General features: G+C 48.4%; 3 protein-coding genes across 7 annotated transcripts; 1 reads left to right on the plus strand and 2 right to left on the minus strand.

The window, feature by feature from the left end:
- The first annotated feature begins 255 nt into the window (after positions 1–255).
- Positions 256–13621, plus strand: per3 (period circadian clock 3). Of its 5 annotated transcripts, none has more exons than XM_084704844.1 (23): positions 256–475; positions 4359–4793; positions 5095–5181; positions 5773–5930; positions 6123–6238; positions 6682–6880; positions 6966–7020; positions 7177–7322; positions 7437–7515; positions 7597–7703; positions 7866–8022; positions 8459–8567; positions 8672–8800; positions 8900–9008; positions 9215–9323; positions 9428–9573; positions 9755–9919; positions 10036–10299; positions 10491–11437; positions 11619–11808; positions 11980–12166; positions 12308–12458; positions 12682–13621. In XM_084704844.1, the coding sequence occupies exons 2-23, from the start codon at positions 4522–4524 to the stop codon at positions 12781–12783; spliced, it is 3984 nt and encodes a 1327-aa protein (XP_084560970.1). In that variant the 5' UTR covers positions 256–475; positions 4359–4521; the 3' UTR covers positions 12784–13621. The 5 variants fall into 5 exon arrangements, with proteins under 5 accessions (XP_084560970.1, XP_084560974.1, XP_084560972.1 ...); XM_084704848.1 differs by having other exon boundaries at positions 6969–7020; XM_084704846.1 differs by lacking the exon at positions 256–475 and adding an exon at positions 3150–3283.
- Positions 13622–13921: 300 nt separating this feature from the next.
- On the minus strand, positions 13922–14646 carry uts2b (urotensin 2, beta). Its single transcript, XM_084704529.1, has 4 exons — positions 14541–14646; positions 14314–14421; positions 14149–14189; positions 13922–14029 (listed from the first exon to the last, which is right to left on the minus strand). The coding sequence occupies exons 1-4, from the start codon at positions 14644–14646 to the stop codon at positions 13922–13924; spliced, it is 363 nt and encodes a 120-aa protein (XP_084560655.1).
- Positions 14647–16516: 1870 nt separating this feature from the next.
- LOC146272669 (matrix remodeling-associated protein 8-like) lies at positions 16517–25552 on the minus strand. The gene is made up of 12 exons (XM_084705111.1): positions 25269–25552; positions 24200–24226; positions 23593–23898; positions 23386–23487; positions 22860–22990; positions 22168–22347; positions 21789–21990; positions 18615–18758; positions 18134–18164; positions 17762–17847; positions 17600–17677; positions 16517–17416 (listed from the first exon to the last, which is right to left on the minus strand). Exons 1-12 carry the CDS (start codon positions 25315–25317, stop codon positions 17391–17393), a joined length of 1362 nt encoding a protein of 453 aa, XP_084561237.1. The 5' UTR covers positions 25318–25552; the 3' UTR covers positions 16517–17390.
- Between the last annotated feature and the right edge of the window lie 1737 nt (positions 25553–27289).

Here is a 27289-nt window from a genome sequence, read left to right on the forward strand (position 1 = left end):
CTTTTTTGCAAGTTACAAATCTTTATTCCTCTCCTGGCACTAATTTCACGCCATAAACCAGCGGTCCCGTTGACCACAGACAAATCAGCAGCTTGTTTCCCCCCTTGTTGTGTAACGTTGGTCTCCACGTGAGGATCTAGTCAGTAGCTGATAGACAAAGCCAAGACACGCCCAGTACCCTGCATCTGTCCAATCATACATGATGTTTAAAAAACTTCAGTCAAATCGGTGACCAGTGGGCGTGGCTTACGAGCTACGGATTCACGTTGCAGAAATGTGTCAACCGCTTGGTCATGTTAAGAACTATTGTCAAACTAAGCCATTGCAAAATCTAAATATCACTTGAAAAGGTTTTCACAATTGTATTACATGGATGAATAGACTGTATGCTTTGTGAAGTTACCATGTGGACAAACGGACAAAATGATTCGTTAAGAAGACGGAAGACATAAAGTGGACGGTCGCGCTGATTACGGTCAGTTGTTTTCCCGGGTAACGCTACTACTGTAGTTGTACACACTACACACACTCGTAGTAGGAAGCCAGAATTTGACATAACTAGCTATTACTAGTAAGTAGCTAGATTGTTATATTACAGCTACACACTTGCCAAGGGTGGAAAGTTGCCTACATTTAAAGCTATTTTACCAAGCAAAGGAGTGAATAGCGTGCAAGTTGTTGAAAGCCCCGCTACTAGCTAGGTGACCCTATTCTGGTCTTACTGGAACAGCAGACTGTCGAAAAATATCACTGCAGCCAGCGCTCTGAGAGGAGTCTACTGAAACAGAGGCCAATAGTCAGTGATTTATCAGTTGCTTTTAGGTAGGCTATGTGAACAACTTAGTCCTTCTTTACAAGCAATAACACAACGCCATTGATTTCCATGCATCATGCCACGGTAAATATTCCGTGCTAAACTGAAATTGCAACTTTCCACTCCGAAGTTGTCAAAGACTTCTCGATAGCCTGTATGAGTTCACCTATAATATAGGTCCTATATAGACACAACAACTGGCGATAGCTAACTAAATGGCTGCCTCCAAACTAGCAGCTAATGTGCTGATCCGTATCTGTTTCTCCCTACAATACCGCTTCCTCTGAAACAACTATATATATATATACAGTACATACCTCCTAGCTAACATTTTACAACGTAATGATGGCCCCGCCGAAAATGGTGCAGATCTCTCGTGTGTGTGTGTGTGTGTGTGACAAAATTGTTTTGGCAGTACCTGACGGGGCATTGGGTGCATGAAGTGTCTTAATAAGTGAGTGGTTGGTATCAGATGAGTTATAGGTTTATATACTTTTTAAATAAGATGTCACATACTGTACTGTGCAAAAGTCTTAGGCACAATTAAAGACAAACACTCTTTAAGAAATAATAAAATTAGTAAACAAAACAAAAACTTTGCAAAATTCCACTTTCATACTGCTGCACAAATACAGAAGACAAAACCTAAAAAAAGAACCCTAACACATTAGACAATATTCATGTAAAAAAAAATAATCTTAGGTGCCTTAAACTTCTGCACAGTAGGCCCACTGTCACGACAGCTGTGCAGACCCAGGAGAAACATAAAATAAATAAAGCTGTCAACAATAATGTTGACAATAATGAACATAGTTTTGGTATGTTTGTCCAGAGTAGTGAACCACCTTTATATCCAGCCATTATCATTAGCCATCTATAAGAACATAAAGAGGCTAACAGTTACAGTGCTAGATCATACACATATTGACACAAGCAGAACATATTCAGTTAACATGATAAGGTTATATCAATGCCATCAACATAACTTGCTGCTCTGCGTTAGAATCCTGATGACTCTGTCCCTGTTGTGACTGTCAACTGAAAAGTCAGAGTGGCTGTGCCATTTTTAAACAGGTACTCCCTTCAGCAGAGCAGCGTTCTGGCCTACGAAGGCAAAAGATTGTAACTCGTCGAAGTGTAGAACTGAGAAAAATGACTTCAACTGCACTTTCAAAGTAGTTGTCCTGCCAAATGTATTTTAGGTAGGACAGTGGAAATCTAGCAGGTTGATGTTTTAGTGATTACACATTATCTAAATGAGACATTTTTGATCTTAAACTGCACTTTTGACCCCTATTTTGAAGTTGAGGTAGTATACTGTAGTATATAGTAAAGCCAAATTTATACTTAAGTCACAGACACTTTTGAAAAGGTCGTCGACATAAATGGCTCACGGGCGACACTTGAAAGTATCGCCTACCAGGAGAAATTTCTACTGGCGCTGATGTCGTCACATAGTGTCGCGCAAGTGTGATTGGCGAGATAGACGGCGCGCGTCGTTGACTGCATTGTTTTGAATTTTCCGTGACGCCCAACAGCTGTTTATGAGGATGTAGCCTAACCTGTGTGAGTGCATAGTACCAGCAGCACATGGACTGGTATGACTCACTGTAAGAGCTGAGGAGTGCTGTGTGAGTGCATAGTACCAGCAGCACATGGACTGGTATGACTCACTGTAAGAGCAGCAGCACATGGACTGGTATGACTCACTGTAAGAGCGGAGGAGTGCTGTGTTTAGACTCTCTTAATAGAGAAAGCCTGTTATGTAATCCTGCAGTGACGACTGGCTACACTGAGAGGATGATACTGGAAGATGTGTGTGGTGCAGAGTGTGTGTTTGTGTATTACAGTGTGTGTATTGTGATGTGTTGGCCACAGGCAGTGTATGTGTCACTGATCATATGAGGACAGCAGAAGGCTGGTTTTGGTCTCCAGGCATTTCAAGGGCAACTGTTTGTTTTGTATTTTTAACTCAACCATCACTCAATATAAGTCAATATAATCGCTGTGCCCAGGGCTCGCAACTAACTTTTTCTTCACTGTCCCAGTACCTTCCCGAAGTGCAAAATGAACCATCCCAAACTAAACATGACCTGTCCAAAAAATGTTAATTCTTGTGTTTTTGCATTTTGACATTCTGACATGGGTCTAGGTTATTTGTAACACTATTTAAGTAATCCATACAGCTGTGGGGCTCAAATCAATGTCTGAATTTCAATGTGTGTTTCAAATTTCTTGCTTGTTTCATGGTGGGGTTAACAAGATTTATTGGTGTGGCTGTAGTAAAAACATTTCTAAAGCTCTTTTTTTTTTTTTTGAAAAATACGTTTCTAAAGGTTTGAAAACAGCCACTGTCTGACGAAGCGTGACCGTGTGCCGCGGAGCAGCAGAACACATGCCTGAGCTTGTCCAAGGCTGGACAGCCCACAGGTTCCTGTCTCGTATGATGATACACTAATGAGATACAGAGTGCGCAACGCAGGAAATATGACTGATAGCAAGGGGACAGCATTATGTGTTTTTGTCAATCGTTAGTGCTGTCTAGAGCAGTGATCTTGATGTCTGTAGTTTAAGTGATGTTAGGGAGGGGGCGCTGTTGCGTTTGAGCAATGTAGGCGATTTTTTGGGCAAGCTCTGAGAGGCAACTTTTCTCTTTTCGAATATAAACACATTATATCGACTTTTTACCTCAGACATCGATAGATTTCATCATCTAAAGTACTTGGGTGTTTGCTGACCGATTGTAAATGTAAAATTATGAAGCCACGACTCCTAAATCGTCGTTCAACAAAGCAGGGGCTCGTGGTGCTACTGTTAGCTTGCCGAAGGAATCAACTGACGTCAGTGATAGTGATAGGCTAACGGCTGGCATGCTACACAAAGCGCTGGACTCCCTGAAAGTTGACATTTGCTCCAAAATAGATCTGGCAGTTGGCGGAGTACAGGCTGACATTGCTGCTGTCAGAGAGGAATTGACCTCCTATGTAACCAATGCAGAAAACGGGTTAAGTGGTGTTAAAACCCAACAGCGCTTGTGTACTAACTACACAGGTCTTTCTTTGGTATGAACAGAGAGATGACAGTAATGACCAGTGTCCTAGATTTATTATTTAAAGCTTTTGGAATCTGGCTAACAGGTTGGGTCTCAGAGCATATCCTGCCGTACAGAAGAGTGCCATTTTGGAGTGGTCCATGGCTCAATCGCTTAGTGCAGCTCATGTTTGTATTTATGTCTCATCTAAACAACTTCATACTTACTAACACAAACCTACTTACTAACACAAACCTACTTACTAACACAAACCTACTTACTAACACAAACCTACTTACTAACACAAACCTACTTACTAACACAAACTTACTTACTAACACAAACCTACTTAACAACAAACCTGGCTCTTGGTCTGAAAGTGGTGTGGTATGAAACTGCCACCAAATCTAACTGCAAACCCAAGTAGAACAAATACTGAATCTTTTTTACCTCTCCCTCTCTCTCTCTCTGTCCCTCCATACCCCAATCCTGCTCTCTCTACCCTGTCTACAGAGTTCTGAAAGGCAGGTTCCAATGACCAACGCGACAAGCTGATTTGAGGAACATTTAAACGCCGTCATCCACCCATGGGCCTCTGCCCTGCCTCTACTTATGAATAATCTCATTGGCTGCTCCAGCAGGCCAAAATTCCATTGATAGGTTACCTGAGTAGGAGATGCCAGTAGAAGGCGACAGCGCCCAGGAGGGAGACGGGCCTTCGTTACCACCGGTGACCGGAGAGGAAGAGGGGAGGGAGGATGTGTTGTCAGGCCAACAGAGTGGTGATGGGAGAGAGGGAACAGGGTGCTCCAGGAGAGAAGTAAGCGGAGGAGAACCGTCTAGTGGGGAGACGGGACACGGAGACGAGGATATGACCAGCGCGTCACATGACCTGTCCTCTGCAAATCACAGTCCTCGCAGCACCATTGGCTCCACCTCCACCAAAAGGTACTGGGTCATGACCTCCAGTTTCCTCAGCAGGAGGTGTGGACAGCACTGCAAGGCCCCCAGGCAGGGCCAGGCTGCCTGCCTCTCCCTGCCTCTCCCTGCCTCTCCCTGCCTCTCCCTGCCTCTCCCTGCCTCTCCCTGCCTCTCCCTGCCTCTCCCTGCCTCTCCCTGCCTCTCCCTGCCTCTCCCTGCCTCTCCCTGCTCTGTGGAACCAGGTCTCTGGGTCATACAGCTGGCTTGGGCCACACTGAGCAGTCATGAGTCCTTTCACTAACTGGATCTCTCCACCCCTCCCCTCCAGTTCAAAGCTGCGTGCAGCCTCGTCCTCCTGCAGTCTCCACAGCTCTCAGTCGGGCCAGGGTGAACATCACACGGAGGGCAGCGGCAGGTGTGTGTGTAGGCCTATCTCAAGGTGCAGGATAGTGAGACTGTATCTAACCCTGTGAGAGTGTGTGCGTGCGTGAGTGTGTGTGTGTGTGTGTGTGTATAGGCCTATCTTAAGGTGCAGGATAGTGAGACTGTATCTAACCCAGTGAAAGTGTGTGTGTAGGCCTATCTTACATTTACATTACATTTACATTTATTCATTTAGCAGACGCTTTTATCCAAAGCGACTTCCATGAGAGAGCTTTACAAAGTGCATAGGTCACTGATAATAACAAAAAGATAGCCCCAAAACATTGCGGGTAGCCAAAACAAGAAGCACACATTGTGAACAACACAAAAATAAGTGACAATGGGAAGAACCATAGGAGCATGTAGTTAAGCAAGTTACAATTAAACAATATGAATCGCTAAGTGCAAGTGTACCTGTAGAAAAGCAAGCAACAGTAAAAATTAAAATAAGATGAAATAAAATAGAATATTTCGCAGGGAATATAACAGTTCAAGTCAGTTACCCACTAACCAACAAGAGCAACAAGTCTCTTAAGGCGCAGGATAGTGAGCCTGTATCTAACCCAGTGTGTGTGTGACACAGTGAGCAGCCGGAGCGGGGCAGAGGCCAGGCCCACAGAGACATGAAGACCACGCTGGCTGAGATGAAGAAGAGGCTCCCCTCGGACAAACGCCGCCGCAGCAGAGCCAGCACCGTGGACGCCCTGCACTACGCACTGGGCTGTGTCAAACAAGTCCAAGGTAGCACCCAAACTCTGCACAACTGCAATGTGACATTCTGTCGGAGGTTGTCATAACTACAGTGCCTCCCACCACAGTCTCGTTTGGCCGAACATCAGATCAGGGTTTGTTCTGTTGGATGTCAGTGTCGGGCCGTGAGCTTTCTGTGGTATTCTGTCAACGTGTGGTCTGTGTCTCTGGCTCCCCCTGCAGCCACCAGTGAGTACTACAAGCTGCTGATGAGCACAGGGCAGGACGAGAGAGCAGCCACAGTGTGCTCCCTGGACGAGCTGGAGAGAGTCACGTCTGAACACACCCTGAAAAACACGGTAGTACAAGGAACAGCAGATAGACTTGACACGAGGCAGAGCCTCCCTCAGCCCTCATGTGACACAGTAGATGGAGGTCTGGGGGTAGGTTTTGATATGGCTCCTTCTCACAACTGTTTCTCGTTTGGGGCGAGACCCCTTCTTGCTGTGAACTGTGTGAAATCACTTGATGGAGATGCAAAGCCTTGGTCAGGGCAAACACACTTGCTTGTGTGTGTGTGTGTGTGTGCGTGCACCTGTATGTTTGTATTGTTTGCTACTTATTGCTGATTGTATTTCTGGCCGTCTGTGTGTGTGTGTGTTTATTACGGGTGTGCTTGTGTGTGTGTGTGTCTTTACATGTGCACATGTGTGTGTGTGTCTTTCTGTGTGTGTGTGTGTGTCTTTGTGTGTGTGTGTATGTGTCTTTGTGTGTGTGTGTGTGTGTGTGTGTGTGTGTGTAGGACTCGTTGGTGGTGGGCTTCTCCCTGGCAGACGGCCGCGTGCTCTACGCCTCGGAGCAGGCTCCCAGCATCCTCTGCTGCAGGAGGAAGTTCCTGGAGTCGGCCAAGTTTGTGGAGCTGCTCTTCCATCAGGACGTCAACGTGTTCTACTCCCACACCGCCCAGCCCCACCTCCCACCCTGGAGCCACGCCCACACCGGTGTGTTTGCGTGCGTGCGTGCGTGCGTGTGTGTGGACATGCGCTCAAATTGTAGATCTCTAACCTCCATTCTCTCTTTCTTCAGCAGCTGCTGTTCTGTTTGAATGTGCCCAGGTCAAGTCCTTCTTCTGCAGGATCAGGTGTGTACATAGGCATGTGTGTGTGTGTGGATCACCTAGCTCTCTGTGTTGGCCTTTTCTGTGTTTGTTTACAGGGACTCTAAACCCTTGCCCCCTGTGTGTGTGTGTGTGTGTGTGTGTGTGTGTGTGTGTGTGTGTGTGTGTGTGTGTGTGTAGGGGTGGTAAAGACCGTGAGGGGGAGATGCGCTACAACCCCTTCAGGGTCACTCCCTACCTGCTGAAGGTGCAGGGGGCAGGGGGGAGGGCGGGGGCGGAGCCCTGCTGTTTGGTGCTCGCTGAGCGCATCATCTCAGGATATGAGGGTGAGACCACAAACACACTCTGGCCGTAACCACAGCTTCCAAAACACACACACACCCCCACTAGCTCAGCACAAACACTGGCTCTGACACCACACTGGCTGGTTCCTTCTGCAGCTCCTCGTATCCCCACGGACAAGCGCATCTTCACCACCACTCACTCACCTGCGTGTGTGCTCCTGGAGGTGGACGACAGGTTAGCCCACGCACACACACTTCCCTGACACACACACACACCGTACTCTTACAATTTCTAATGACACACCTGTGTGTGCAGGGCTGTGCCGTTGCTTGGATACCTGCCTCAGGATCTGATTGGCACGTCCTTGCTCACCTGTGTTCACCCAGAGGACCGCCCCCTGATGCTCTCCATGCACCGCAAAGGTGAGACGTCCAATCAGAGCAGCCCAACACCGCAGCACCCAGGCATTAGGATAGTCAGGCTGATATCTGCTTCTGTCCTCTATACCGTCCTATGATCACTGTCTGTCTGTCTGTCTGTGTGTCTGCCTGTCTGTCTGTCTGTCTGTCTGTCTGTCTGGTTAGTGTTGAAGTATGCAGGCCAGCCCCCGTTTGAACACTCCCCGGTGCGCCTGCGCTGTCGGCATGGAGACTACGTCACCGTGGATACCAGCTGGTCCAGCTTCATCAACCCCTGGAGCCGCAAGGTGGCCTTCATCATCGGACGGCACAAAGTCAGAACGTACGTGACACACGCTCACAGATGCACACGCTCACACACACGCTCACACACACGCTCACACACACGCTCACACACACGCTCACAGATGCACACGCTCACACACACGCTCACACACACGCTCACACACACGCTCACACACACGCTCACACACGCTCACACACGCTCACACACATGCTCACACACACGCTCACAGACACACGCTCACAGATGCACACACACGCTCACACACACGCTCACAGATGCACACACTTACATAGACGGGAGGATACTTTGGATCATTGGTTTCATATTATTGAATAAAATCGATTTGTTATGCTCACTCCTCTGTGTGTGTGTGTGTGTCTGTGTACGTGTGTGTGTGTGTGTGTGTATTGTGCGTGTACCTGTGTGTGTGTGTGTGTGTGTGTGTGTGTATTGTGTCTCTCATTTTTCACAGGAGTCCCCTGAATGAGGACGTGTTTGCTGCACGGAGTAACGATGACCAGCCAGTTACCTTTGAGGAAATCAAAGACCTGCAGGCCAAAATCCACAAACTCTTCTTGCAGGTAACATAAGAAACACACATACACACACCTGCTTGAGATGAATCCTTCCGATATGTTGTGTGATGAGTGGATGTGATGGTGTACTGTGTGTGTGTGTTCTGTAGCCGGTCCATAATCAGGGTTCCAGTGGTTACGGCAGTCTGGGCAGCCACGCCTCTCACGAGCACTACATCAGCCTGGCTTCTTCCAGCGACAGCAACGGTAACCTGTGGGAGGACTCGCACCGTGAACCAGTAAGACTGCCCAGCACTTCCTGCCTCAAAACACATCCTACTGTACTGTAAGACACGCCTATAACGTGTGTGTGTGTGTGTGTGTGTGTGTGTGTATAGGTAACTCTGCGGCAGATCTGTGCTGATGTGAACCGAGTAAAGAGCTGGGGCCAGCAGGCATATCTGGACTCCAGGAACAAGCTCACCTCTCTGGGCGAACCTGCCACAGGTACCTCCATCCCCCCAACACACACACACACACACACACACTACCTAGTTTATACTAGTACTGAGCTACTTTTGCTCACCTAAATAGTTCAGATACAATCAAACGTTAACCTCATATGAAAGATATAGTGTCAAATCAACATATAACATACAATAATGTCAACTGCACAATTAGCAGCTGCTCCATATCCGTGTGTGTGTCCCCAGCCCGCCCCCCCCATGTCACATCCAGTGAGGTGAGGGGTCATGAGGAGAGCAGGAAGCGGACACACACTCCCTCCTACCAGCAGATCAACTGTGTGGACAGCATCATCAGGTGGCTGGACGCTGGCTTCGCCATCTTCAACACTGCTCCACGTGTTCACAAACGCCCAGCGCCTGACGGGTTAGTCATGGCTCGTGTCTGTGTGTGTGTTACAGGTATCTGGAGAGCTACACAGCTCCAGCACTCAAGCGTAAGAGTGAGTGTCGCTCCCTCCGCACTTCTTCATCCTCCTCCTCTACCTCAGACGAGGACAAGCCAGCTGCAGACACACACACAGACACAGCCCAGGCCAGCTCAGATGGTGAGACACATACACACACACACACATATATAAACAGCTTTCAATAAATGTTATTAAGCCTCTCGGTTCTCCTGTGTGTGTGTGTGTGTGTGTGTGTGTGTGTGTGTGTGTGTGTGTGTGTGTGTGTGTGTGTGTGTGTGTGTGTGTGTGTGTGTGTGTGTGTGTGTGTGTGTGTGTGTAGTGGTGGTGCTGGACAGCCAGGTGTCTGTGGGCTCCACAGCAGCAGCGGTGGTTGGTGCTCCCCTGACTGACATCACTCTGTCTACTAAAGCCATGAGTGTGGTCTCTGTCACCAGCCAGTGTTCCTACAGCAGCACCATAGTGCACGTGCCCCAGCCAGAGTCAGGTACACACACACACACACTCATCTATACACACACCATACAAATTGGAAATGGTATGAAAATGTGTCTTTTCGATACGTACTCTCTCTAAACTCGGGTCACTTAAACACGCCCCCAGAGGTGACAGCTCTGGAGGACGCACCAATGGGGAGCGAGCCGGCCGACCCTGCACCTGCCCCCGCTCGCCCCGCTCCGAGCCCCGCCCCCAGCTTGGCCCCGGAGGAGCTGCGATTGGTGGGTCTGACAAAGGAGATGCTCTCGGCTCACACCCAGAAGGAGGAGCAGGAGTACGTGGATCGCCTCCGCCATCGCATCCTCCAGAGCCCCTACAGCTCCTACCTGCAGCAGGACAACAGCTCCATGGCCCCTTCCCACCACCCAGGTACCCTGGCCCTGGCTCCACCAGGCTGCCTCACCCCCTCCTGTAGGGACACAACATTCAATAATATACACACAAGATGATTGTCTTTTACTTCATTGAATAGCTCAAATCCATCTGTAAGATGATATGTTCTGCATTTAACCCAGCCCCCCTGTCTGCTCCTCTGTGTCACACCCTCACCCCACGCCCAGGCCACCATGTCATGAGGCCAGTGAGCGCGTGCGGTGGAGGTTTGAACCGCTCTCGGACGGGGAAGCCCAGACACAAGAGGCCCAAACCCCAGAGCTCCTCCGACAGCTACGCTTCCCCCTCCGGACCTCCTCGCCGCCCCCCTCTGGCCCCCAACTCCTCCTGGCCCTCCTCTGAATCCTCCCAGCCCCAGCTGGGGGTGCCCTACCCCCCCGTGCCCACCGCCCAGGCCCCATACCTCCCCATGATGGGGGCACGTCCGGGAGAGCCCCAGCAGCAGGCAGGAGGGGGGGGCATGCTGCTGCAGGTAGACCCCGGTCAGCACAGCTACCAGCACAACGTCCACATGGTGCAGCCCGTCCACAACCTGCACGCTCAGGATGTCAACATGAACCTGCAGGCTGTCCACATGCAGTCCATCCAGCCCAGCACTCAGAACTTGCAGTCCGTCCCGATCCAGAACCTCCACAACATGCCCAGCTTCCCCAGCCTGCAGCCCATGGCCCCTCCCCATGCCCTTAACCCCTACATGACCCCAATGGTGGCTGTCATCCTGCCCACCTACCCCTCCCTCCCTCCCGGCTACCCCCCGCTCTACCCCCCCCCTGTGCCTCCTCTGCTGCCCCAGGCTCCCTTCACCCTGCCAGGCTTTGCCCCCGCCTCCGCTCCCTTCTCTCAGCCCCAGTTCCAGGCCCAGCCTGCTCCCCAGCCCCGGCCCCTCCCAGGCCCTCTGATGTGCTCCCCCAGGCCAGGCTCTCCGCTGGTGGAGGAAGAGGAGGTGGCTGCCGGGCCGTCTGGCTGGGCCCCCATGGTCTCCAGCTCCCGCTCCAGCTCTCCCCTGCAGCTCAACCTGCTGCAGGAGGAGCTGCCCAAGCCCAGCGAGGGAGCGAGCAGCACGGGCCACGCCCCCGGCCTAGCAGACAGCCTGCATGAGCAGCACGCCAAGGGGGTGAGCCTCTTCCCCCCCCCCCCCCACACACGCACTCACACACACACCCTCAAAATGTTCTGACTCAGAACTGCTGTGATATGTGACGAGTCTTCTCCATCAGCATCACAAAACAGAGGAAAACCCTCCTAACGCTGAACCTCCCTGTCTTCCCTGGCTCCACCCCCCACCCACCCCCCAGGATGCAGCCCCAGGTGAGGCCGGGGACCAGGAGGCTCAGTCCACCTCCAGTGAGATGCTGGACATGCTGCTGCAGGAGGATGCCCGGTCTGGGACCGGCTCCAACGCCTCCGGCTCAGGCTCGGGGTCAGGAGAGTCCGGCAGGTCTCTGGGCTCCGGGTCAGGCTCCAACAGAACCACCTCACACACAGGTAGGAAGGGGGCAGGCCGAGGACTTTTGCATACACGCTTGTGGGACTGTACACTGAAACACATCGTACAAACACTTGTTTCACTTATGAGATCTCCCATAGTTGATCATGTTTGACCTCCTGTACTGCTAACACACACTCATCCATACCACATGCTCCTGTGACTCTCAGGAAGCAGCAACAGCAGTAAGCACTTCACCAGCAACGATTCGTCGGACACCTCGCCCAAAGCCCACAAGAGCCAGGAGCCGGCGGCTGAACACAAACAGCCGTTGGATGCGCGGGCGGAGAACCCCCTGTGGAGCATGATCCAGCACACGCCAGCAGCTGTCATGATGACCTACCAGATCCAGCCCAGGTACCCCAGCCCCACCCACCCACCCACCCACCCCACCCCCCACCACCAGGCTCTAGTGCCCCACTCGAGAACCAGCCTGGCTGACCTGACTGGAGGAGAGAAGAGTTGTGTTGTGCTGAGACATGATCCCTCCCCCTGTAGGGCCCAGGCCGAGGTGCTGGCGGAGGACAGGGAGAAGCTGCGTCACATGCAGCCTCTGCAGCCCTGCTTCAGTCAGGAGCAGAGGCAGGAGCTGGCTGAGGTCCACCCCTGGATACAGAAGCACTCTATCCCCCAGGAGATAGACACACAGGTGGGGAGCACACCTGGACACGCACACCTGGACACACACACACCTGGGGACACACACCTGGGGACACACACCTGGGGACACACACCTGGGGACACACACCTGGGGACACACACCCGGACACACACACACCTGGGGACACACACCTGGGGACACACACCCGGACACACACACACTATGTTAGCGTCTGCGTTTGTAACCACCTCTCTGGTTCTTTCTCCTATAGGGCTGTGTAAGTTGTACCTCAGGGGCGGGGGTTCCCTCTTCCGCCCGCCCACCTGCTCCAGATAGCTCCTCCCCTTCCCAGTGCCCTCTGTCAGACTCCTGACCAACACTTGATACCTGATGTGTGACCATTCCAGGAAACACACAATCCTTACAGCCAATCAGCCTCACTAGAACCCCTCTATTCCTTCCCACCAACCATCTCTCCTGACCAATGAAAGGGGTCAGAGGGGCTCTAGATGGGCTGGATCTCAGATCTCTATAAGGATCCAACAAACACTATCTGAGCGGCTGGACCGGACAGAGAGCTGTGAAGGAGACCTCCAAAGGCAGTACTGGAGGACAGAGCTGAGATTGGCAGGTTTCTCTGTCACTCTGCTTCATTTGACTGGATCACTGGACCCTCACAGGATCTCATGATCCCGCCCTCCCGGTGTTCTGTGTGTGTAGCCTGCAGCAGTGAACCTGCTTGTGTACCTGCTTGTGTACCTGCTGGTGAATGTATGTGTGATTGCGTATGTGCCTGTGTGTTTACACCCTTGTCCACTTTCTCAACATGATGATTGTTTTGTCTCTGTTGAAGGAGTGTGTGTGTGTGTGTGTGTGTGTGTGTGTGTGTGTGTGTGTGTGTGTGTGTGTGTGTGTGTGTGTGTGTGTGTGTGTGTGTGTGTGTGTGTGTGTGTGTGTGTGTGTGTGTGTGTGTGTGTGTGTGCACGAGGCTGGTCGACAGTGCCGCTATGAGGACAGTTTTCATTGATGCAGTTTTCAGGAACCGCCTGGTTTTGTACCATTTTTAGATAGGAATAAAAGTATGTTTCCTTGTATTGTCCAACTATACAAAACAATCTTGTTACATGTATGAAAAAGCCATTTGTCATGAATTCAGGGACTTAATGTGACATAAAATAATCAAACTGAATAAAAACAATATTCCTAAAGAAGACATGACTGATGAAGGTTGTTCGGGCCCAGATGAAATGAGCCCTCTGGGTTGCCATTTGAAGGTCCCACTCAATGCAGAAACACAATAAACCACACATACCAGACGATAGCACAAACCAGAGGAGTATTGTCCATTTCAAAACAACAGACTTTATTAATGTACATGTGCATCAATCCTTCTTAAGTTCTTTCCAGCCTGATTATGTCGCTGAGCATACAGTGTAGACCTGCCCTTGGCCTGGGTCCACAGAAACACACAGGACAGGAAACAGGAGATAGTGAACGAGAGGACAGGTGTGTCAGACACAGTACTTCCAAAAGCACTCGGTAGTGGTTCTCTTCCTGTAGTCGGTCCGGCCTCCCAGGAAGCGAGCCAGCGGGGTGAGGACTGGCGTGTCCACCAGGGCCTGCCAGGATGACATCATTAGAGCCCTCAGCTGAATGCTGCGTTCCATTTGGCTAAAGCAAATGAATGAAGCACTATCATGCAGCGTCAGATTTCGCCTTCGTTAGTGTCTGTGCCTACCTCTCTCACTGCCTGGTTTCGGTCGAGCACCAATCTCAGCCCTGTGACATGAAAAGGACAGTAGGAGCTCTGCACACACTCACACAGAACAGTAGGCTCTATGTATTGTGCATAACCCTCTACACAGTGAAGAGGAGGGGTCAGAGTAAAGACAGTTGGACTTACCATTTCTCTCTGTCAAGGAGGGGAGCCCAAAGCCTGCAGCATTGTGGGAAGTGTAGGCTTGATCCGAGAGGGCCCCAGGACTCACCACCTGGTCTTCCCCAACTGAAGCTATGGATGCACAACATCACAGCACATCATCCTAAACAGCAATGAAACAACATGTGTGTGTGTGTGTTGGTTTGTGTCCCTGCAGAGAGTAAGTTAGTGTGCGTGCGCGGCTCACTTACCTTGTCCGTTGTAAGACGTCTCACTGGAGCGTGGGACGGGGTGTGAGGAGAGAGGTCCAGCCGCCACGAACATCACCATGCAGGAGAGGAGACACTTACACCACATGTCTGTCTGTCTCTGTCTGTCTCTGTCTGTCTCTGTCTGGTTGTCTTTCTGCTCTGTCTGGCGTTCTCAGTCAGTTGTGCCCCTCACTGGCATCACATCCAGCCTTTTATACCTGGCCATCTCCTGGTCATCCCTACTTCACTTTCTCTTGCTCTCTCCTTTCTCACTTCATCAGGTTGTAAATCTGGGCCCAGACTCTTACTAAAGCTGACAATGAGCCTTCATAAACCACTCTCTGCATCCCTCCTTCATATCTCCCTTCCTCACCTATCTCTCTCTTTCACAAGTCCCTCCCTCCTCTCTCTCCCTCCTTCATATCCCTCCCTCCTCTCTCTCCCTCCTTCATATCCCTCCCTCCTCTCTCTCCCTCCTTCATATCCCTCCCTCCTCTCTCTCCCTCCTTCATATCCCTCCCTCCTCTCTCTCCCTCCTTCATATCCCTCCCTCCTCTCTCTCCCTCCTTCATATCCCTCCCTCTCTCTCTCCCTCCTTCATATCCCTCCCTCCTCTCTCTCCCTCCTTCATATCCCTCCCTCCTCTCTCTCCCTCCTTCATATCCCTCCCTCCTCTCTCTCCCTCCTTCATATCCCTCCCTCCTCTCTCTCCCTCCTTCATATCCCTCCCTCCTCTTTCTCCTTCACAACTCCCTCCCTCCACTTGTTCCTCTTTCTCTCCTTTACCTCTCCTTCCTTGTTCTCTTCCTCCTTCTGCACTCTTCATCATTTCTCTCTCCTCTCCCTCTCTCTCTCCTCTCCCTCTCTCCTCTCCCTCCTCTCTCCCTCTCTCTTTCCTCTCTCCTCTCCCTTTCTCCTCTCTCTCCTCTTCCTCTCTCCTCTCCCTCTCTCTCTCCCTCTCCTCTCTCTCTCTCCCTCTCTCGCGGTGGTTTGCGTCAATGGGATGTTTTACCACCTCATTCTACTGAGTCAGTAAATCTTCAATCCCAGGAGTAGGAGAGGTGTATGACAGCCCAGCGTGTGTTTGTGTGTGTGTGCTCTCCAGGTTTATAGTGAAGGTTCTCTATCCAGGGGGTTTATGGGTAACGTAGTTAACAGGGTTTGCATAAATATGCCTGGTTGTTTTACTGGCTGCAGGAGATTGACCTCACTGTAACACACGTGGCTCCATGAATACTAATAGACTGAAGGGGAAAGCCAACCTAAACATGAGAACACACCAGCGTGGACGTTCATCAGTCTGGTTGAGTTAGAGGCCTTGCCTTTCCCATGGCAAATTATAAACTCTCACTCTCTATCTCTCTCTTTCGTATTCTAATGATAAACAAAATGTAGATAAATTAAGTGTATCAATACATTCATTCATCCTCCCAGCCCTCGCTCTCTTCTGACTCTCACCTGTGGGGGTTTATGGAGTCAGTGCCGTCATCCCTGTAAATCAAGGAGGATATGATTCACTGCAACCCTTTCAGTTGAGTGTGTGTGCGTGTGTGTGTGACCAACAAAATAAGTCCATGTACTGTATTTGTCTGTGTGACAAACTGTGTGTGTGTGATCAAAAGAAAGCCAGACTCGTATGGTTAATAGGTGTGGATGTAAATGCAGGACACCTCCTCCTGTTAGACAGATTCACTCCTCACAGGGCGGGCTGGCCGGCAGGCAGGGAGTGCGTCATGACACTGTGCAGCTGACTCAGGGATTCATTCATAAAACCACACAGCCACTCTGAATTGATCTTACAGACAATAAAAAAGATAAAGATAAACATGGTGGTATCACAATTGCATGAAATTAGTATCTACCAATATTTACTTATTCAGTGTTTGAGTGTGTGTGTGTGTGTGTGTGTGTGTGTGTGTGTGTTATCTGTCATTGCCATTTACCCACTACATAGTTTTAGCAGAAGATAGAAAAGGTTTTTTCAAGGTATCAGGCAACTTAGTTTAATATTGTAGGAAGTGTATTCGATACAAATCATACGTGGCTAATACACATATACAAAAATGAAGCACAAAGGCACGTTACGGTAAATGTGAGATGTCTCAAAGACCAAGAACAGACTATGAGGTTTCAGTCAATTTAACCAAAAATAACAATTATAATGTCAGAATACATTGGTACAAAACTTTAAAACGTATCGAAGTAGAATGATGATTGGATCCAGACCCCAATGTGCTTTGGTCGACCATTTATTTTTGTTTTTAACCAATTCTACCAACAGTTCAGCCCTCGTCATGGCTATGCTTTCAGTAGCCACTAGAGGGAGGACTGTACGCTGTGTCAATGAGATTTTGGTGGACTATTCATCATCTTGTAAATAAATAGTTGTACCTAAAGGTTGAATCGAAAAAGTACTTTTCATTACAGAAATATGAACAATTGATGAAATGCTGATGTTTAACTGTATGATATTAACAATATAAAGTACATTTAGATTGACAGTTTCAAACCAACTGTCAGTTGTCTAAGAGTCCTGTGTGGGTATGAACTGGTTTGTTTTGTTATAAAACCGTGGAAAAAAATACTGGACGTCCTGAGTGGACTGCATTCAGAGTTAAACTAATACACAGCAGAGAGAAGGGAGGGGGGACGTCATGTTTTAAACTGTCAACTCTCTCTCTTTCATTCTCTCTCTCCCACAGTCAAGCCTCCTGTTCCCTCTATAAGTCTGAACACATCCATCAATCCTTCCCTCAATCCTCCTCCTTTGCATCCCCTGTCTGGCTTTGTCTCCTGCAGGTCAGGTGGGAGGTATTGTTGCCCCTGGACCAGCCAGTGGCTCACCCTCTCTCACTTCCACATCACCTTGTCCATCTCTGAGAGACAGGAAGCAGAGAGACAGGAAGCAGAGAGACAGGAAGCAGAGAGACAGGAAGCAGAGAGACAGGATGAGAAGAGGGACAGAGCTGTTATGAAACAACATGATATCTCAACCCAAACCATTTAAAGTAACCAAAACCACTTAAACAAACCCCGAAAAAGTGTGTGTGTGTTACTACCTTTGTCCAGGTCAATGACTTTAGGCAGAGTGAGAGTGGATATCTGGGCCTTCTCTTTCAGAAGATTGTTCTTGTACTCTAAGACACAGAGAAAAAGGTCAGACACGCCCAGACAGAACGACAGACCAACAGACAGACTAGAGAAAGCGGACACTCACTAACCCAGGATAGTGTCCTCCTGGTTGGTTGTCTTCACCTCAGACACCTCCATCTCAAACTCGTTGGAGGTTTTGGGACTTCTGTTGGACCTTCAACAGAGGGGAGAATATATGAGGAAGTTTGTGGGGTCATTAATGCATGTATCCATGTCAGTATATAGTTGTTTGTGTGTCAGTGTGTGTCAGTGTGTGTCAGTGTGTGTCAGTGTGTGTCAGTGTGTGTGTCGGTGTGTGTCAGTGTGTGTCAGTGTGTGTCGGTGTGTGTCGGTGTGTGTCGGTGTGTGTGTGTTTGTGTGTGTCAGTGTGTGTGTGTGTGTGTCAGTGTGTGTCAGTGTGTGTGTGTGTGTGTGTGTGTCAGTGTGTGTGTGTGTTGTACCTTTCTGATGTCTGTGGATAAAACTCCATGTCTGAAAGGCAGTATTACAGGTCAGCATCCATTCATCCATTCAGTCGTGCATGCATTGTCAATTCATAGTCTGAGTCATAGTCTGAGTCATGGTCAGAGTCATGGTCTGAGTCATGGTCAGAGTCATGGTCTGAGTCATGGTCAGAGTCATGGTCTGAGTCATGGTCAGAGTCATGGTCTGAGTCATGGTCAGAGTCATGGTCAGAGTCATGGTCTGAGTCATGGTCAGAGTCATGGTCAGAGTCATGGTCAGAGTCATGGTCTGAGTCATGGTCAGAGTCATGGTCAGAGTCATGGTCAGAGTCATGGTCTGAGTCATGGTCAGAGTCATGGTCAGAGTCATGGTCTGAGTCATGGTCAGAGTCATGGTCAGAGTCATGGTCAGAGTCATGGTCTGAGTCATGGTCTGAGTCATGGTCAGAGTCATAGCCATACAAAGCCAAGCTCAGACCTCTGCTTGTGTGCCGGCGGGTGATGAGGATGATGATGAGGATGACGAAGGCCAGGAGAAGGAGAGTAGTCAGGACGTAGCCCAGCGGCAGCAGGAAGTGATGTCGCTGGTCAGGAAGGATGACATTGATGACTCTGTTGGGGTCTAAGAAGGAGAAACATATTACCATTTAGGGTTATTCATCCATCATCCCATCCTTCCTTCCTTCCTTCCTTCCTTTCCTCCTGACCAGTGTAAAGCTGTATGTGTAAGAGGTAAGTGCGTGTGTGTGTGTTTGAGGCAGATAAAGAAATCAAAGATGTCATCTGATGTCAACTGGTCTCTATGTAGTCTGTAGAAGTTATCTTTCTTGAAAAAATCAATGCTCTTTGTCATCGTGCTCTCTCATGTGATCATGTTGTGTTGTCATCGTTCTCTGTGTATGAGTATGTGTATGTACAGTGTGTGTTTGAGTTATTAGGTCAAGTTCCTTCTAGATGTTTTGCCTTGCTGTCATACCACAACATTTTTCCACACAAAGATGTTGAGTTTTTCACAACTCCGCACAACAATCAGGAAACTACCAGTAGCCGTGATCTGTTATGCTGACAGGTGAGAAGTGGAGCCATTGGGCGGTTTGTTTCCTTCTGACTCATTATAAATGAGCAAGGCTAGAGGCAGCTGTGCAGCTTTGAGCCAGCGTGTTAGAGCCAAGATGAGTTCCAGACCTGAAGTCATGCTGTGATTTACTTTTCCTGGCAGTAAAACAGAGAGAGTGGGCTGGAGGGAGGGGGAGAGAGAAGAGGGGAATAAAGGAAGGACAGTGATACGAGTGGAGGGAGAGCAGCTGAAGGAGAGGGGAGCTTTATGCTTTTTATTCTGTAGGCAGACTTACACAATGTAACACACAAAGCAAGCATGAATACCATTAAGATAATACAACCTAAAAATGTTCTGCACAGAACTTCATGGCAGCTTGTGCTTGTCTTTATTCTGCAATGTGTGTGTCTAAAGTTGGATTGCTTCCACAGCAACACTATGCAAAGGACCTAAAGGGTGGGAGGAGTGAACTACATCTTTCACTCTCCGTGTTTCAGCCAACTCCTCCCTCCCTCCCTCTCCCCCTCTCCCCCTCTCCCCCTCTCCCCCTCTCTCTCTCTCTCTCTCTCTCTCTCTCTCTCTCTCTCTCTCTCTCTCTCTCTCTCTCTCTCTCCAGCTGCTGTACAGATGAAGCATGAAGCAAACTTCCTGTGCCTGTCCATTAACAACTGGATTATTTTTTTAGTTTAGAAAACGAGAGAATGAGATGACAAAAATTATACAAAAAATGACGTTGGGGGAGAGCTTTGGGGATAACAGAGAGAAGAAAGAAAGAACCTAAGAAAGCGTTTGGTAGGATCTGAACAAAACTGAGATCTTCAAAGACGAAGAGGAGAAAACCAGAAATGGAGAAAGAGACAGAAACAGAAAGGGGGGAGGGCGAAAAAATGCTGTAAGTCCTTCAGAATGTCCTGTCTGGGCCAAAAGCAACAGCCGAGCAGACAGAGCTAGATCAGAGGGCAGCGAGCTACCAGGGCACTACAGCAGACAGAAACACTACAGCAGACTGAAACACTACAGCAGACAGAAACACTACAGCAGACTGAAACACTACAGCAGACAGAAACACTACAGCAGACTGAAACACTACAGCAGACAGAAACACTACAGCAGACAGAAACACTACAGCAGACAGAAACACTACAGCAGACTGAAACACTACAGTAGACAGAAACACTACAGCAGACTGAAACACTACAGCAGACAGAAACACTACAGCAGACCGAAACACTACAGCAGACTGAAACACTACAGTAGACAGAAACACTACAGCAGACAGAAACACTACAGCAGACAGAAACACTACAGCAGACAGAAACACTACAGCAGGCAGAAACACTACAGCGATAGAAACACTACAGCAGATAGAAACACTACAGCAGGCAGAAACACTACAGCAGTCAGAAACACTACAGCAGGCAGAAACACTAGAGCACTACTACTTCACACACAAACACTAACAGAGACTTGCCCCCCAATCTAAGCTCATGCTCCTGATGTATGCTCATACATCCTAAATGATTTGATGATGACCAACTACTCTTTCTATCTTTTTTTTCTTTCTTTCTTTCTTTCTTTCTTTCTTTCTTTCTTTCTTTCTTTCTCAAATACATTGTGTGTGTGTTTTTCATTCTCGAAGATGCTTGCCTTGGCCTGGCAGACTGTACTACAAGCCTAATGCCTACCCATCTCTCCGAATGTGTGTTTTTCACACATTCTCCTCTCCTCTACACAGACAGGACGAGAGTAACAGATGATGAAAGGAAGTTAACTCGGAATGGGAGTTAAAGGGAGTGAGAGTGGATAGGAGAGAAAGAGAGACATACAGGAGGCGAGGGAGGTCTGTGGAGAACAGTCAGTGAAGACAAAACCAGATCCTCAGAGTGGCCTTAGACAGTTCAACAACATCCGGAACACGCACACAAACATATGCATGTACACATACACTAACACATTCCTCCACCCTCTCCATTTTCCCATCTGTAGGATTTCATGGGATTCTACTGGATGGTAAAGAAGGGGGGGCTGAGGAGGTTTAGTGTTGGTTGTGAGAAGGGTGGTGCTTGGTTGAGGTTTGGAGGGGTGGGGGGGGGGGGTGGAGAGTGGTTTAGGGGTCTGGCGCCGGACATGCTGACAAGGCAGTAAGAACTGCTCATAAAACACACATAATCCTCTAACAAGAACTTGCAGCTCTCCCACCTCTTGCCTCCCCCCCTCCACTCCCTCAACTCCCTCACTTCCCCTCTGCAGGGAGAAAGTGGTGTTCGTCCTTCATGTTTGAGGACGGGGGGTTGAGGAGGAATGAGGGAGACAGAAAGCAATAGAGCAGCTGGAGGTCTCTGCTGCAGCACAACAACAAGGACAACAAGGACACAACGTCATTTGACACGGCGGGGAATCGATCTGGCAACCTTCTGATTACTAGCCCGACTCACTCACTGCTCAGCCATCTGACTCCCTGGCAACACAACACACACTCTGTCATCCCAACACTATGGTTTGCAGTGTGAATGTGTTGGGAACTGAGGTCTATACGTTTTTGTTAGTTTATTAGTGTTTCTTTGTATATGTGTGTGTGTCTGTTTCAGACCTCACCTTTATCTTCGTTGGGCAGTGCTCTGGGTGGTCGGGTGGGCTGGGGCTGAGGTTGGGGCTGGGGCTGAGGCTGGGGCTGAGGCTGAGGCTGGGGCTGAGGCTGGGGCTGGGCTGGTCCGACAGTCAGCTGAAACTCTCGTCTCTCGTGAAGACCACAGTAGTGGTGGTGGAGGTGGCAGGAATACACCCCCTGGTCTGACGGCTGGACAACACACACACACACACACACACATACACACACACACACACACGCACACAGTCGAACACAATATTCAATACCCCAGCTGTGGTAATTTGAGCAGTATGAATGACAAAATATCCTCAGCGTACAGTATTAAACTATTGAAACTGCCTTTCAAAGGGACCCACACAGACAGACCTGTAGATCAGATATAGCCAGAGAGAAGTCTCCCTGTGAGAAGGCCAAGGAGCTGATGTTCATCTTCCTCTGGAGGAAGAGGGGCCCGTAGCTGCGCTGCTCCCCCGAGGCGTACAGGTCCACCAGGCGGTCAGCGCGGTCGTGACGCACCCCCGGGGGCTGCCGGTCCCAATGGACCACCTGACCCAGCAGGAAGACAAAGGAGGGGGGGGGGGGGGGACACCAGTCACACTCACAGAGGGATGGGGTCACCTAGCTCTAGTGTTTATAGAGCTTTCAGTTTCTTAAATGAAGAGAAACGTGTGTGCAGTGCTGTATAGACACATAGTAACAGACACATATAGTAACAGACACATATAGTAACAGACACACATAGTAACAGACACACATAGTAACAGACACACCTACTAACAGACACACCTACTAACAGACACACATAGTAACAGACACACATAGTAACAGACACAGCTAGTAACAGACACACCTACTAACAGACACACATAGTAACAGACACACCTAGTAACAGACACACATAGTAATAGAAACATATAGTAACAGACACACATAGTAACAGACACATATAGTAACAGACACACATAGTAACAGAGGCCTATAGTAACAGACACACATAGTAACAGACACACATAGCAACAGACACACATAGTAACAGACACAGTAACAGACACACACACCTGCTGCTCCTCCTCACTGCCTCCCTCCGTCCAGACGCTCTTCCTGTTGACACAGGGCAGCATCACTGTACTGCCTAGCAGGACTACATAGACCGCCTTGTGACCATCCCAGAACCTCTGCTCCTTACGACCTGGAACACAGTGAGAGAGGGGGGTTAGGACCACATGACCACACAGCCAACGTGACCACAGGTTAGGACCACATAACCACACAGCCACCGTGACCACAGGTTAAGACCACATAACCACATAGTCACCACGACCACAGGTTAGGACCACATAACCACATAACCACCATGACCACAGGTTAGGACCGCATAACCACAATCACCATGATCACAGGTTAGGACCACATAATCACAATGACCACAGGTTAGGACCACATAACCACATAGTCACCATGATCACAGGTTAGAAGCACAGCAACATTTTCACGACCATCCCTTTGACCACAGACAGAGAGAGAGCTGGTGCAGAGTTCAGAGGGACAGAGGTGACCAGGAGTGTATGTGGTGGAGGTACTCACGAGACTTGGTAACGTTGAGTTGTATCCTGACTGTGTCATACAGGTGACAGTAGTGATGATGCAGATTACAGGAGTACAGGCCCCTGTCAGTCATCGCCACATCTACACACACAAACACACACAGTAAGCACAAGCTTATCCAACACTGTACATTGTATAGCATAACATAGGGGTCACAGCCCATGAGTGTGACAGTTACCCTCTCACCTCTGATGACCAAGGAAAAGTTGCCATTGCTGAAAGCTGATTGGCTGAGGCTGACCCTGCCCTGGTTGTAGGAGTTGTAGATGCGCTGGTCTCCAGCTGAGAACATGTCCGCCACCCTCTCCATGGCGTAGTCTGGCCCAGCTCGGTACAGGTCCCAGTGCACCACCCTCTGCCTGTCCCTCAGCCTGTCCCTGGTCCACACCATCCTCCCACTCACACACTGCAGTACCACCCTGGAACCAGCAGGGGCGCTCACGTTGTAGCCTGCCACCACCACACTGCTGCTGCCGTCTGACTGGGCAGGGACTGAGAGAGAGACAGAGAGGAAGACAGAGAGAGAGAGAGAGAGAGAGAGAGAGAGAGAGAGAGAGAGAGAGAGAGAGAGAGAGAGAGAGAGAGAGAGAGAGAGAGAGAGAGAGAGAGAGAGAGAGAGAGAGAGAGAGAGAGAGAGAGAGAGAGGAGGGAATATAGATTGGCAGACAGAAAGAAAAGTTGGATTTGGGAGTCATGTACTGAGTATTTGCACACCACTTATTGTTAGGTCAGACACAAATGACAATGCATGTATGCACACAACACACAGCTGTAGAATTGGGAGAATTCTCACCAGCTGGGATGAAAAAGGCAGCTGGTACTGTAAAAGAAACATGAAACACAATAGTTTACCCAGACACGAACATACACACACAGGGATGCAACACTGAAGTTTCAGACACATCAATAGATCCAAACAGGTCTCCTCATGTCATAGTGACCCCCCTGACTCCACAGGACTCTTGACTAATGAAACACACCAGCACGATGCTGCTGTTTTACTGCTCCTACAAGCTCCACCATCTGGAACACTGTGGGGCATCATCACCACACGGAGGCCCCTCACAGGCATCCCAGGAGGTCTATTTCTTCTCGCTGCGTTGATTCTGTAGATCTGAGGAGTGGAGTAACCAGTCTCCTAGTTCCTAGTCTGGCCTCGGATCAGAGATATGACAAACCTCTACCCTGATCAGGACTGGGACTCTATGCGGAACTTAGCTCTAATTGGACAACATCCATGAACCAAAACTAATGTTAGACAGGATGTTCCAGTTGACTGACGACATCACTTCCTAATCTCTGTCCAAATGGTCCATCCGCCCTGAGACCAGCCAGCCCAGTCTGGACTGCTGACTTTGCTCCCCCTCATACCATCCTGACACTCCTGTAACACCTGCAGCAGGCCATCTCTCTGGGGCTGTCTGGCCTGGACAGGTCTGGGTGAAACGGGAAGGAAAGAAAGAGAAAAAAACTAGGAGAAAGAGAGAGAGAGAGCGAGGGAGGGAGAGAGAGAAAAAAAGTGTGTGTGTGAGAGAGAAAGAGAGAGAGAGAGAGGTAGACAAAGAGTGAGAGAGCGAGTGTGAGAGAGAGATGAGCTAGAAGATACAATGTTTAGGATAAACCTTGTCCCCTTGTATGCGTGCTTCCAAAATAGGTTGCATTTAGAAAAGTATTCCACATAATAAGTAGCTATAAGTAACATGGTGTAACGTTTCGCATTTTAAACATGCCGTTTTGCGACTAACAACAGCCCCATAAAAAGCCCACAAATGGCCTATAGCCAATGTACTCACACAAAACACGTTGTTTTCGGAACCAAAGGCCAAAACAACAATTAATCAGTATTAGGAAAAGTCACTCACTTTGAACCCAGAGAAGGCAATGGGCAATCAGCTCCGACAGAGTCTTCATATCGAAGCGCGGTGCAGTTTCACCGGAGAGCGAAAAGTAAAATACGGTCGCTCATCAATTGTCTTTTCGTCAGCCAGCGACAACAGCGGGAGACACTATTGTTTGTTGTTTGATGAACCACATTAAATGCAACTAAACCGATTTGCAACGGAAAATGAACAAACGTTGTCTACCGTCTACTTGTCCCGAAGTCTACCCCTGGTAGGCTACTATAGGCCTACCCCAACTCCAGCCCATTTCCCCCCTAACTCCCCTTCTCCCCCTCCTGCTTGTGATCCGGTGAATTAGACCGATTTACACGTTTTCTCTCTGAAAAATGTAATTCACTTAATCTGATTGTCATAAGGTTCGATGCCTTTGTCCACATGTTTTTTTTCTCCATCATTTTTATTAAATATTGGGTGTTTTGTAGCCTACTCCTGTCCTTATAAATGAATGTGAAAACCACACGTGGGGTCTAACATTTAGTTCAAGCACGTCATCACATGGAAATATTTTGTCTCCCAAACCCAGATTAGTTATAGTCTAAATATTCCATTAATTATAGCCCTATTTATGTAAATGTGTTACTCAAAAACGAATTGTAGCTCAGGTTAATGAGGCCTACATGCCATACTGTAGCCTACATAGAAAAATATGTACCCATAGCCTTCTGTTTACAATAACTTCTAAGGTATTTTCTTTCACAAATGTAGATACAGAAACACACATTATCTTGCTCTCTTGTCTCCTTTTTTACTTTATCTCTCACTGTAGTTTACTAATGACAATTTTCTCCTATATACAGTATTATAGTCATGCAATCCCAATACTTTCCCATTACTGAAACTCAGGGCAATAGTGCCCTCTACAGGGTTTGACCCAAACCTGCGATTACAACAGATATGCAGGCCACATTGTGAATAGACCTAGTTTTATGCGCTGGTCTGTATCCTATGAAACCAACATCTGTCTGTTTCCATAGGTTATGACAGTCTCCATATGTATAACTACCCAGTTGTTACTGTTTGCCTGTATTCTCAGGTCAACTGGTTCAGGATTAGGTCAAATGATCTAATCCTGAACCAGTGTTTCCACTGACACTGCCATTACACTGCCAGAAAATAAGGCATTTCATGGGGGTCAACGTACAGACCTGTTTGTATATTTGTAGATATTATTTACATATTAGTATTACTTTATTAGTCTGATTTACTTTTATATCAAGAGTAGGCTAAATAAGAACGTCTGGATAAGAGCGTCTGCTAAAAATGACTAAATGTAAATGTAAATAAGGGTAGCGAAAACATGCTTTCTATTTTATGAAACATTAATAATTAGGTATGATTTACCTATAATGCAAAAAATATAATAATGAGTGTGTGTGTGTGTGTGTTAGTGTTTAAGGTGAGCAGAGCAGTGTCATCTCAGAGTTGTAATGACCCTGTAGGCTCAGTAGAGGGTGCTATACATCCTTCTGCTTCCATCCTGTGCCCCAGCCACAGCGCTCTTCTCTTTTCTTGTGCGATCAGAACCACACTACCTAACAACAAATGACAGAAAAAGGAAAAACTCCACATAAAAAATCCCATTGGTTGGGGGAATACAGAAGTGAAATTAAAGTCTTGGTACTTTCCCGGCCACATGGAGGAAATACTGAATGGAAAACAATAATAAAAAAATATATATTTTCAATAACAGTAAAGGGCATTCCCATCCCATCCGTCATTTCACATACCAAGCCTTATTTCAATCCAGGTCTCTTTTGAGATTATAAAAAAAAAAAACTATTTTCATACTACTGGGTAGTTTATGCAGAGTGGAAACACCACCATAATACAACAAAGAGACAGACTTTGATGATGTGATCTCTGAAGTAGATAATGAGTGAGGGTATAGTTAGGTTATACCTATACACAAAACACTCAGGCACACATTCACACACCTACAGAACATACACACAAAAACGTATATGCCTCCTCTTTCCCTCTCT

Source organism: Hypomesus nipponensis, chromosome 9 (genome assembly GCF_054491055.1).
Source record: "Hypomesus nipponensis isolate SF chromosome 9, ASM5449105v1, whole genome shotgun sequence".
Taxonomy (NCBI): domain Eukaryota; kingdom Metazoa; phylum Chordata; class Actinopteri; order Osmeriformes; family Osmeridae; genus Hypomesus; species Hypomesus nipponensis.